The sequence below is a fragment of the Eriocheir sinensis genome, chromosome 35, assembly GCF_024679095.1.
Source record: "Eriocheir sinensis breed Jianghai 21 chromosome 35, ASM2467909v1, whole genome shotgun sequence".
Taxonomy (NCBI): Eukaryota; Metazoa; Arthropoda; class Malacostraca; order Decapoda; family Varunidae; genus Eriocheir; species Eriocheir sinensis.
Window position 1 is genome coordinate 16,376,229 of NC_066543.1, and position 13,698 is coordinate 16,389,926.

Below are 13,698 nucleotides of genomic sequence, written 5' to 3' on the forward strand. Positions count from 1 at the left end.
TCATACTCTTTAACATTTCGGCGCCCAAGCACACATATTTGACACGGCGCTTTCGTGGGAGTTTTGGGCACTTCCAGGGGTAGTTTAATGACCCTGGTAGTAATATGTCCCTTCCTTTGTACCAAAAAACTAAAAACACTTCAGAACCCGACTGATTTCCTTTTTGGCGTTTGCAATGGAAACGTGATGTGAGAGGTGGAATGCGTCTGAAATACCGACCTAATTAAGCCTCTTGACCACCCATAGCTAGGTAATACTTGCCTATCAGCAGGAGGGTCAATTATTTATACTGTGACAAGCTGCGGATTGCAAACATTGACAATCACGGCCAAATTTGGATACTATGGGCCAATAGTCTCAAACGTTTTGGGGCTTGATAATCAACCACATTTAAAAGGCTTTCGTACATGTTGTGGGTATTTCCATGGGAAGTTTTATGAGTCTAGTGATGATTTGACAAGATAATTTGCCGAGTATAATAAGTCTCCTTTGTGGCCTGTATTCTCAGACGCTTTCGGTTCTCACAATAACTATTTCCAAAGGCTACAAAGAAGATTACTCGGGTTTGCATGAGTGTTTTCGGTATTAATGGTGTAGAAGCCTTGTCAAATTATCACTAGATTCGTAAGGCTACCCATGGAAATGCCCACATCCTCTACGAAAGCCTTGACAAGTGTGGGTGTGTGAGCCCCGAAAGCGCCCGAGACTCCGGGGCCCATAAACATTTTCACTTCCAACCACATTCATTTAACAAGGCTTTCGCAGCGGTTTGGGCCATTTCCAGCAGTAATTTAATGGCCCTGGTGGTAGTTTGACTTCTTCTGTACCATAAACCTAAAAAGAACACTCATTAGAACCCGACTGATCTCCCTTTTGGCCTTTGGAAATAGGTGATGTGAGAGGTGGAGGCGTCTGAGAACACCGACCCGGGCCCTGTGTGGAGCGGCCAGGCACTTGCTCCTCCCCGTGCTGGGCGGACTGGCTGCGGCGCCCCTGCTCCCCGCGTCCCTAGCAGGCTGTGGCTGTGGCTGTGGCTCCCAGGCCGATTCTTTAGGACCCGTGAGGAAGTAAGTCACGTTAGCTCGCCGTATCCATGTGATGGAGGCTGCTTGGGAGGGTCGCTGTGTGGGGCGTCACAGGCGAGTATGGTCGAGGCTGTAAAGTAGAAACTGCTGCCTCTCCGCCTGGTGCAAGGTCCGGCCAGGCCATTGCGGCTGAGGGAGGCTGGCAGGCGCAGGTGTGGCGGGGGCTGGCGCCGTGAGGGGCAGGTAGTAGGGAATGTGGTGGGCCTGACACTGACAGCTTTGCGTCACAAATATGGGTCAGCTGCGTGCTGTCACCCGGGGCACTTGACACCCGGGGCACTTGACACCCGACCCGCCAACACTTACACATCCGCCTTGGTGCCTTGGACAGTGTCAGGAGACAAAATGTGTTGGAAACCAAGCTTAGGAGTGCATTTGAGTATGTACCTAATTTGTCTCTACTAGCAATGGTAAATATCTCGACTTGTGAATTCTGGAGTGTGTCAGGAGATGAGATGTTGGGACAACCAAGCTAAGTGGTGCACTTAATAACACGCTGTACCTAATTTGGCTCTGCTAGTAATGGTAAATATCTCCGGGCTTGTGAATCACCATTTATGTTACTATTAGGTTAAAGATGCTGCAATTTTAGGGGTAGTTTATTTCCCTTATTGCTACTAAATTTTTTGGTTTTTTTTTCTTCCTTATGAGTTTTTTTTTTTTTTTTTTTTTTTTAGTTAATGAGTTTTTAAGCCTCACTTGTGCAAATTATTAAAAACTATAATATGCCCCATGTAACAAAATGTGGAAACATCAGGGTTAAGGGGGTGTAGCCTCCCTGTTAAGAGGTAATATATATATATATATATATATATATATATATATATATATATATATATATATATATATATATATATATGTATATATATATATTGCTAATATTTTTGGGGATGTGGGATGCATATATGGAATTCCCATTAATTTAAATGGGGATATTTGTTTTGGTTTGTGAGCAAAATTCCATAAGGAATTAAACTCATAAACCAGCGTCGCTGGAGTGAAGGGGTTAAAGCACAAAGAACGCACACTGTAATGCTGAAAACACTTAAGATCGCACACCAAAGCACAAATGCAATCGGACATAAGTGCACAGATTTTATCTCTATGAGTTTACAACGCGAACTGAAACTAGGGTTGCCAACTTGCCACCATTTCCTTCAAATACAGAATGCCATTTGCTCCCTATTTGGCTGTTTGAAAGGTTAATAAGCAGATAAAATTCAGTATTTTAAAACTGTTATGAGTGCATTTTTCAGTGAACCACAAAACCATTCCATTAAATTATGTTTGTCAAGAGTCGTCCTAAAATACATGTAAAATGTGCGTCGTAACGTCCTTCCCCCTTCCTGCCTTCAGCAGCAGTGGCTGTCAGTCATGACAGGTTGGAGAAATTTTAGGGTTTCCACCCGTTCCTTAAAATATTGATTCGTTCTGTATTGGAGAATGGGATGATGCGTTCCTTATTTTTTTTAGCTCAAGGTGGCAACCCTAACTGAGACTCTATTCCCACTTTTCCACTTTGAGCACTCTGGTCTTGCGGCGAACAAAGGGAACCCACACTCACGTCTTTGACTAGTACAAAGAGACACGCCAGTCCTCATCGCAACACCGCGCCGACTTGGTTGGTTAGGCTGACGTCAGCAGATAGTCGGTCTTTCGGTGATGTAAGGCTACTAGAAGCTGTTCAGAGAAGGTGGACTAAGAAAATCATTGGGTTCTGTGATATACCTTATAGGGATCGTCTCGCATAACTGAGTCTCTACTCGATCAAAGGCAGACTGATCAGAGTTGATCTTATTATGGTATTTAAAATTGTAAAAGGACTTTGTCCGAATCTTGATCATTTACTGACGAGAAATCACAATAGGGACACTAGAGGTCACTCCTAAAACTTTTTGTCCCCCGTTGTAACACTGATGTGAGATCCCGCTTCTTCTCATTGAGAGTGATTAACATTTGGAACAGCTTGCCGGGTTCTGTTGTTTCTGTCATCTCGGTGAATTCCTTCAAGCACCAGCTCGGCAAGCATCTTGGGCAGATCTTATACGAGTATGATTAATTTGCCACTTGATTTGGTTGTTCTTTGGGTGTTTTGTTTGGATTGTTGTTATTGACTGGGTATTTAAAACTAGTAGTTGTCCGTGCCATCTTGTGATGTCATATTAGCCAACCAGCTGACCATCTTCATGGTCCATCACACACACACACACACACACACACACACACACACACACACACTAAAAAAAAAAAAAAAAAGGTGAATGCAATACATATTAAACCACAAAAAGAAAATCTGCAAAGGGCAAAATACAATTACAAAAGTGAGGAAGATAATGGTTATCATCATTCCCTGTATTCCTTGTATGCTGAGTATTGTTGTCAAGACACGTCATACTAATAGTGTATGTTATGACAGGAGTGACACAGCAGCATGGCCTCAAGCTCAGTTAGCCAAGAGGACGTTGACCTGGACTTTGAGACGTCATCACGCAGGTCTCGCATCCGCACTGCCCGGGCAAGGAACATAAATCCTCCCTCCCGCCCAGGTAGGTCTGTCACTTAGTGCACAATAGTGTTTATTGCCATGACTGTATGGAAGTATTACTTGATATATGTAATGTCACTATTGCCCAAATGTCCTGGGGTAATGGGTTCTACCAACCACAGGCTGAAGGGACAAAGAGAGAGATGAGTGAAAATGCAGTTTTACGTTTTACCTCTACCTTTAGTATGCAAAGCATGAAACTATATTTTTTACCTAAGTTAAAGGTTCTCCAACTTTTTCACAAGAGACTCAACCATCAAATGGAAATGTTTTCTTTTCTGGAATAATACCTGTCTAATTTTCTGAGGTCATGTAACTGGTGTGCAAAGGGAAGCTAGAATTTATATATTCACTGATTTCATTAATTTGTGTCTCCTAACCCCAGCAAATGTTGGGTGTCATTTGTAGTTTATATTCAGGAACCCCTTGAATGTTGTTAATGTATAATACTACATTGGATACATAGTTATTACATACTCTAATACAAGACCATATGATTTTGCACCAGAGCGAAGCATCCAGTGACTGAAAATTAAGACTATAAAAATAAGCGTCTTGTCTGTAAGAGGAAACTGATGGTCATACTGTCCTCAGCTGGGGTTTACGATTCCAGACATCTCTGTTATTAATGATAAAGTTGTGTTAGGCATCATAATACATCTGCTCTACCTCCCTTTCCTCGCAGGTTCTGATGTTATTTTATATAAGCTGTACATTAATTCTCCATTAGTTTTTATTCCTTATTTTATTCCTCTACTGGTCCCCTTGCTCCTGTCTCCCATATTCCCTTCACCTTTACATTACATTATCAATCCTGGCTGTAATAATATATAAATATTTTTTCTTGATAGAGGAGAATGATGACGTAATAGGTTTTAGCAGCTGTATCATCTTTCAAATGTTGATTTTATAAGTTCTTCAAACTCCAGTCAGAAGAGATGCATGCTCCCTCAGCATCATCCTAAACAACTCTCAGACTTTTTTTTGTTTATATTTTGCTTGTAAATTTGTCTTGAATCAACACTCCTTGTTTCACTAAAATCATTAAAAAATATACAGAAGTCACACTTACGTGTAATAGATGGGTTTAGATGCATGTTGCTGCTTCTGTTATGTCAAAACTGATTGATAAACTTATCAGAAGACAGTAAACCTTTGAACACTTATCAGCAGTGCCAAACTTGTGACTCATCTTGTCTTGTGTGGGGGAGTGCGAGGTGCCAGCATGTACATTTTGGAGGAGTTGGTTATGAATATCCTTCTTGTTATCCAACTGTATGTAGTTTGTGCTAAGAAAATGCATTTATGTAGCTATTGAAACACATCAGTCAGCAAGTAAGAAAACAGGATGATGGTACAATGTTTGTTTGATTGCATAATTATTTGTTCGTCTATAATAAAAAAATCAAGGAGACAAGGCATTGTGTAAAGTAGGGCTGAAGCTTTCTATTTTCTTATTTCAGTATGAGGTTGGGTAGGTTTTGGCAGTTCCTCTTATCCTCCACCCTACTTGTTATGCAATGGAAACCACCAGTATAGTTTTTAAAGGAAAAAAATAAAATAATGAATTATGAACATAAATATACAGAAGTCACACTTACATGTAATAGATGGGTTTAGATGCATGTGCTTCTCTTGTTATTACCATGACTGCTTTGTGTTTGCTTATCTTTCTTATCATAATTACAACTCCTTATCTGTTGTGAATACCTGCCATTCTCTGTCTCGTCTGAGAAACAGGTAACACACAGGAATCATGGAGCCACTGCAGGAAATCTGTATGTATAATTGAAATAACTTGTATTTGTATTACTTAAGTATTTGATGGTGACAGGTAATACTTAAATCAATTAATCACTGGAAAAGATCTGTTTCTATAGTTGAAATATCTCTTGGATTTATATTTTTTTCATATTTGATAGTGTGTAAAGAGACTGTTTTCATTACCACATGATACATTGGTAATGCGCATACTGCATCCTGGCTCGCTTTAGCTAATATAAGAGTTATTTTATCTCTATATTTAGGCTTACATCTCAAAATTATCAATTAATTTGTTTCTTTATGTGCACCATTTAATTCTGCATGTTTTCATATATAATACATGATGATTATGTTGAGTTTATGGCTGAAAACTTGTTATATTCAATAGTGACATTTGAAATTTGGCATGTGCGGCGATCCCGGATACGGCACGGGGCGCTGTTTTGGCCCGGCCGTAGTGAAGGGGTTAGTGGCACTGGCGAATTTTATTCATAGTGGCTGCCGTGATATATGACATGTTTGGTCCATGCTGCCCCCCCATTGCTCCTCTTGACTGAAGGTGCTGAAGTTACAGTTGATTGAGGATCTGGGCAGCATGTGGGTAATCTTCCACCACTCGGTGATAGTTGAAAATTGTCAGTGTGCATCAGTGGGACCCGAACCTTGGTCCCTGGGCTCCGCACGCTGACCACTCGACCATAGCTACCCCAAATTATACATTAGTTTACTATTGCATTTCAACATACACAGGCTATTTACTGTAAAAAAAATATATATATTAAACTTTGTCATTGAAAAATTCCATTTACTTTGGCTGCACCTCCTCCATAAACTTGATGTGTTGCTGGTTACCCTTCATAAGCATCAGTCTCTCAAAGTATTCTTAAAAATTGTATATTTTCAGGACATGGCATTTGTTTTTACAGACCTTTAATGTAGTGATTTGGCTCCTTTCAATCTCTTAAAAACAGATAAAAATACTTTGGCAGGTGAAGCAGATGAGGAGTGTGAAGGCAGTGAGAGGGAGACTGGCACTGGAGGGCTTTTCCCTGGGTCCCAGGACCACGACGCCAGTCCAAAGCCTGCCACCAGACTCAAGGAGAAGAGAATGAACAGGTATTCAGGACATTTGCAACATAAACAGAAGCTGTTGTAGTATGTTTGTGTATGAGATTTAGACTGTGATTGAGTTAAAGTTGTGTGAAATGTTTAACTTTAGCTAAAAAAAGAGAAGAGGATTAATATAGTGTATTTTCTGTGTAACGACAATAAGTATATATATGAGGCGCCGCATGCAATATTGGGGTAAACACCAACCATGTGGGTTTGGAGTTACAATCATATACTACTATTTTGACCCTTCCTTTTTTATCCGAGCAAGTCATTTACCCCAAATCAACACTGGAAATAGGGTAAAAAGTCTCGGGGAAAAACATATCTTGCTCAAACGTATGGTCCGCGCGAGGTAGGGTGGGCATGCTGGCGTGTAGTAATGGTGTAAGTCCCCAGCGGGCTCTGGGAGGAAGTGACGCAGTTGCCATGTCTAGCTGATCTAATTTATTTTTTGTACAATTTCTAACTTTGTTTGATATTCAATAGCTGACTTAATGTACTTTAGTTTGTTGTACTTTTTATAATTGACTAGTGACAATTTTTAACTAGTTCTTTCCGAGTGAACATGACTAGCTACATTAATTACAACAATTTGCATTATCTTCCGACTTCCAACTCCTCTAAATCCCAGTAAATCACAATACGATTAGAAAAAATACTTCTGGTGGATTTTCTTCTTTTTTCAAAACCCAGGGTGTTTTTGTTTTTTGTTTTTTGTGTTTCTTTTTCTTCTTGCGCTTCATTCATAGCACGGGCAGTTTTGTCTTTACATAAGCTTCATTTTGGTATCAAAATAATGATTCTAGCTTTAAAACCAACAAAAAAATTGCAATTTGAAGTTGCAAAAACTTCAACTGCGATTTGAGGTTTTTAAAAACTGGCGCATACCCCAATATTGCACACGGCACCTCATATATATATATATATATATATATATATATATATATATATATATATATATATATCCCTTGGAGTGGGTGCATTGACTCCTCATAAGCCTCATGAAGTCATACTGTTTGCTTCTTAATGAAATAGACCTACACAACATATGAGTTGATGAATTGATATTTCCCACAAGCTTAATGCTTATATTTTTTGCATTATTGCTGATATAAGGAAGAAATTTTCCTCCATGGCATTTGGTCAACCAATAAGTACCAAATAGATTGCAATAGCATCATGTCTCCCTTAGTGGGCAAAGTTTAGTGTGGCCACTAAGAAAACAAGACTATGGTCAAACCATTTCAAATAGTGCGTTTGGGCGTTCGATTCCACAGGTCCATTCCATTCCTCTCCTCTGCTCTGCCTCACAGTCCCAACACCTATTTTTCCCTCTCATATGTCATCTATAGGTAACATATGAGAGGAAGGGATAGGCGATGGGACTGTGTGGCAGAGCAGAGGGGAGGAAAGGACCCGTGGAATCGAACGCCCAAACAGACTGTTTGAAATGGTTTGACTATAGTAGAGTTGTTACAGGACTGGTGACAAACATAGTAACTTAAACCCAGAATTAGCATTATCTGACTTGCTTGGCTAGAATTAGCATTATCTGTCTTCATGCATCATGATACTGGGATGTAATTTAAAGCTAGAGAAATATTTGGGAGTCTGTAGGTGTGTGTGTATCCCTGTCCTACATCCACCTACTGCACTACATACTGTGTACATTATCTATTAGTGTCAACACCGCAGATGTTTTAGTTGATCTTGTATCTATATAACTATTCCCTGAATTCAATATAATTAATTTGGTACCTCCATATGTATACTTTTCCATTACCAGACCTAACCATACTAACAAGGGGAAGCAGCAGCGTGATAGACGAAAACTTCGTGAAAAAAGACGTAGTACTGGAGTTGTCCACCTTCCTTCCACTGAGGTAGTAACATAAAGGCTTTAATTATAAAGGAGCAAATGTATATGTTAAATTTGAAAAGTGAGTGTCAGTTTTATAATGCATGTGGCTGCAAGTACCTGGTATATTGCTATGGCCAGGAAATGATTACAGAAGTCAACCTGGCTACTTCACTCATTTGAAGCTGCAACATTTTTATGATGTCAGTATTTCTTTATATTAATGGGCTATTTATGAATATTTTGATTTAGAAAATTACTTAACAGTATACAGGTAACTCTCGATTTACGCGAGTTTGGTTTACGCGTTTTTGAAATGCGGGGTCCAAAATCTAAACATATGTTTAATTTACAAGTTTTTTTTCACTTATACGTGATATTTTATGGAGTGGCCACCAGATGTCTCACGCAACTGGACTCACACGGCGCTGTGGCCACACAGCTGTGCTCAGTTCTTCCCGCGCGCCACTTGAACAACAATACAGTACCCACGCTGCCACGCTAATCAACAATAGGGGTGGGCAGGTACTGGTACTAACGGTACCAGGTACCAGACTGCTCGGTACCAGTACCAATACTAGCCAGTCACTCATGGTGTCCCTCATTTCTTCCTCACACGAGTGAGGCTGAGACTGAGTGCCTGAGTGGATATCTCGGTGATATGAATTTCTCTCTCTCTCTCTCTCTCTCTCTCTCTCTCTCTCTCTCTCTCTCTCTCTCTCTCTCTCTCTCTCTCCGATAGAAACCTACCTCTTGTTTGATTCACATTGTTTTTGATTTACGTGACCTCTTCAAGGACACAATACTCGCGTAAATCGAGAGTTACCTGTAGGACATTCAATAATTCTGCTTCTAGACTATACTTGTCTAATTTGTTAGTTTTTTTGAGAAATACTTTTAAGCTTAATTTGCAACACATTATCTCAGTCCACTGGAGGAAGCACTGGTGAAGATGAAGAGCTTTTGTCCATGACTGCTGAGACTCGACGCAACACTCACTACAACGAACACCCAGAGAAGGAAAAGGCAACACCTGGTTCAGGGGACCACCATCACCACCACCACCACCATCACCACCATCACCACTCAGCAGTCCCTGGGCCCACTTCCATGGCTGAGCACAAGCACAAGAAATTCACAAGTCACAGAAACAAAAGGTCATTCTCAGCTATTTCATGGTTAACTGCATTCAAAGATGTAACACTTGCTTTGTAATATATTTTATTATATTTCATATATTTTGGTCACACCAGCTGAGAAAATGTTTGAACCAAAATCACGCCCAACACAAACTATTACTTCTTAGGATATGGGGTTGCCAATGATAATAATTTTTGATCATATATCAGGCCCAAAACTTATTGTATGCTGTCATTTTTAATTTTTTTTTATTGTCATTAAATGCATTTTTGGGCAGTTGCAAACCTTTGATCTAAGTTTTTGTGTCTTGTGTGCAGCCCAAGTGACCTTGAAGCAGATGATGAGGATAATCAAGACTATGACTCCCTGACCATGAGTGACTCAACCCTGTCTCTGGTGCAGCCTACCTCATCAGCCATCACCACCACTACACATGCTGGCACAACTCTACAGGCCACACGTCCCGCCAATGGCCGGCCTGCAACACCTACTTCAGAGAGTGTTGATGAAGTACGGTTTCAACATTTATCACCTAAGAAAATAAAAAAGAAGCTAAAAAGTGTGATATTAGGTGTAAATATATTGTATAGACTAGGGTATTTCATTTGCATTAAACAAGGCATACTTATATTAAAAAGTAAATGGGAGTTAATATTTTGTAGGAGTTTGGTAAGTGCTCATAAGAGAAGATGTAGATTATTGTATGTCTATCTCTGGCTTGAGACAGAGATTGTATTTCCATATGTTGCACTTCCAATAGGTTTAGATTTCTAAAGACTACTGTAGATGAGTCTTAGCCTTAGAGCCTTAGAGTGTCAAATGTAGTTTTTTTACACCAGCTGTGTCTCCCACTCTTTCCTCTTTTCAGAGATTCTAATAACTTATTTGTTTTGCAGTTGCTGGAGAGTGCAAGAGAGGAGAATCGACGGTTACTGGGTCTGCTGGAGGAGCGAGACCGCCGCATCTCCTCATTAGAATCTCGGTTGTCTATACTGACAGGAGAGTTGACTCAGGCGTCCACTGAACGCTCCAATCTTCGACAGGAGAATACAGCTCTAATACGGGCCATGGCATCACTCACAGCTAAGTAATGTTTATAAGAGAAAGAAGAGAGCTATTGTGTGGGATTCAAAATATATACTATATACATATATCTTAGGTGTTCCTGGCTTTCATGCAGCTATCCAGATGAGGCACTGATGATACTCAGCACTACACTGTACATTGCAAAGTCTTGACGTGTGGTCTTGTCTTCTCTTTACTTAGCACTGGCTGCTGTTGTGACCTGTATTTTTTTTCTGTGTGCAGCTGAGCTGTTGAATTGAATGAAGTTATATTTTTAATGTAAGAAATTGTAATATGCATTTTTTTTTCTGTAGTATTTGATTTCTGGAGAAAAAAAATTAAGATATAAGTGAACTGAATATTTAAAGCCTCAAACCCCACATGTATTAATTGTCCCATTACTCTGAGGACACAAGCAGAAGCAGGATAGTATTTTATACCTTAAATTCAGAAAATTGATTCGTATATATTTTCACATGAAAGCTTCATTTTCTTACATACAACAAATGTTCATAATAGGCTATTTATCAGAGTTTAATTAGTTAGCAATGAATATTATATAATCAGTGTTAGAGCATTTCTTATACTGATTATAATTTAACATATTGAAATTCATCATCATAATTTTTCATCCTCACTGTCATCATCATAATTGGCAGCGTTTAATAGTCTACTGCAGGACCAAGACTCTCCCATCTCTCTTCTTTTATCTCTTTCTGTCTACTGCTAAACTTTGCCCCAGTGGTTTTTTGGGGTCTTATCTCGACATCTCATTTTGTGTCTTGCTTTGGCTTTGTTTTCCGTCCCTTGGTTGCCAGTGTGAAATGTTATACTGTATTTATAGTTTGGGGGGGGCGTTAATTTTCCAGACTGCTTCCTTCATAAGATATACACTGATTTTAATGTTTTCAGGTACATGATAAGTTTTCCAACATATAAGGAGTAATATAGAGGCTGCTTGTGAATATAATGAAAAAAGAAATAATGAAACATTTCATTAATCAGTCTTATCTCTTAAGTTGGATTTTTTTATTCTAGATATTTGAGTTGGTAGGTTTATAGCCAATCAACAATGAAAATATGCATTTTAACCTTTGGGCTAAGAGTATCATGGAGATGTGAGCACTACTTGGGACCTGGTAAATGTCTTTTCCTGTTCAAGATTTAGAATCTTTATTGTAAACAAATTGCATATATATATATATATATATATATATATATATATATATATATATATATACATACATACACACACACACACACAGAACCTCGTTTATCTGCCATCCAAATCAACGGCACGGATCTTATCTGATCTTGATTTTGATCTTGATGTCACAGGTGACTCCTGTGAAAAGAAAACAAAATATACAGAAAGACAGTGTTCTTCTTGGGGCAAGATATCATTGTCTATATCTTGCACGCCATATATTCCCCATGAACTCTTTCAATAAGAGGAGGTTTAGAGAAGCGAATTCCCACCGTTAAGAGGGTTGAAGGGGACAAAGCCCTCCTTCAAGGGGGTTGAAGGGGGTGAAGCCCTCTCATTAGGTAGGTTACATTAGGTTTGGTTAGTTTGAATTTATTACGCACGGTGTGGGGCAGCGGAAATATGATGTAAATAGGCAGCGTTGGACAGGAGATTGTGGTGGCAGTCCACTATGCTGGTCAGTGTTGCGAGAAATACCTCCTCGCTGTTATAAGTTGCTCTGCTGTCCACAGCGCATGGGCACTGGGGGGATATATAGCAGGAAAAACATTAATTTGCCTGGTTTTGTTCTAGTTTGTCCACTTGTGATCTTTGTGAGCAGTGAGTGAAATGTATAAACTGTAAGCAAGTTGAACCTCTCCCTGCAGCTGTGAGCTGATTCCTACAACACCGGTAGTAACGGGTGGCAGCGAGCAGCAGCGGGTGCTCAACAGGCATTGACTTTAGTGATTTCTGGAAAAAGATATTTCTCCATAATAAACAGCATCCTATTTTGTCCAGAAATAAGCAGTCAGCACCTCAAAATTAGTTGGCTACCCTCTTGTTAACCCTTAGATTATGGCGATCGTATATATAAATGCGCTACAACACACCCCACCCGTACGGGGATCATATATATAACCATCACACTATGCTACCTATGTTTCAAATATACCACCAGTTCTTGACTCAGAAGAATGTTGGAGGCATCTGGCATCCGTACACACTCTCATTCGTCTCCAGCGCGCAGTCTACCGAAGGCCACAGATCATTTTCCACTTTTGTTTGGAATACATCTGGCATGTCTCGTGACGCATCAAGCAGTTCCTCTGCTCCGGGCGGAAGTAGAGCGCGGGTGAATCAAAGTGACAGTGACTCTGATGACTGCTATGGTAGTGACATTGACAGAGGAGGGAGGGGCAAGCAGGAGAGAAAGAGAGAGAGAGAGAGAGAGAGAGAGAGAGAGAGAGAGAGAGAGAGAGAGAGAGAGAGAGAGAGAGAGAGAGAGAGAGAGAGAGAGTGTGGGGTGTTTCCACACAATGCATCACGGCCACAAGAAAATGTGCAATATTTTTGGCTGTCATAACTTTTTTTATTATTATTAGGAGAGAAGTGTTATTACACCACCATATATACTAGATGAATATACTATTATTGCAAAGAAAAAAAAAAAAAAACATTTCCACCTCTTTTAATTGCCTAAATGATCCTCGTGCACAGCATCCAGAGAAATATATCACCACCCGTACTCTAAGGGTTAATAATTCCCATAGTTTTAGCAATTCCATAGGAGTAAGTCTCAAAAAACAGCAAAATGGGTTATCCGGCATGAGCTTCCCCCTGTTTGTGCCAGATAAACGAGGTTCTACAGTATATATATATATATATATATATATATATATATATATATATATATATATATATATATATATATATATATATATATATATATATATATATCTATATATATATATATATATATATATAAAAATTAGGCTGTATATTGAACTGTGGATAAGAGTTCACTCATTATTTTTCGGCTGAATATTACAGTTTATTATATTTGATATTCCACATATAGCTGTTGAAAAATTGATATATCCATAGTATTAGAAGATTTAATCGGTGGTCTTTCAGGTTCCACATACCTACTTTGTTGAAA

At 39.4% G+C, this 13,698-nt stretch overlaps 1 protein-coding gene across 3 annotated transcripts in view; it reads left to right on the plus strand.

The window, feature by feature from the left end:
* Positions 1-13,248, plus strand: part of LOC127007508 (transcription factor MafB-like) — a 15,257-nt gene extending 2,009 nt beyond the window's left edge. The window contains exons 1-8 of one of the 3 annotated variants that reach the window (XM_050878617.1): positions 1-786; positions 891-1,067; positions 3,502-3,631; positions 6,384-6,510; positions 8,294-8,390; positions 9,293-9,522; positions 9,823-10,015; positions 10,402-13,248. The exon at positions 1-786 is cut by the window's left edge and continues 2,009 nt beyond it. In XM_050878617.1, the coding sequence (XP_050734574.1) occupies positions 3,517-3,631; positions 6,384-6,510; positions 8,294-8,390; positions 9,293-9,522; positions 9,823-10,015; positions 10,402-10,596 (957 nt within the window). In that variant the 5' untranslated portion in view covers positions 1-786; positions 891-1,067; positions 3,502-3,516 and the 3' untranslated portion in view covers positions 10,597-13,248. Of the gene's footprint in view, positions 1,068-3,501; positions 3,632-5,093; positions 5,409-6,383; positions 6,511-8,293; positions 8,391-9,292; positions 9,523-9,822; positions 10,016-10,401 lie in introns of those variants that run through there. The other 2 variants (XM_050878616.1, XM_050878619.1) reach the window with 2 other exon arrangements.
* Positions 13,249-13,698: the final 450 nt, after the last annotated feature.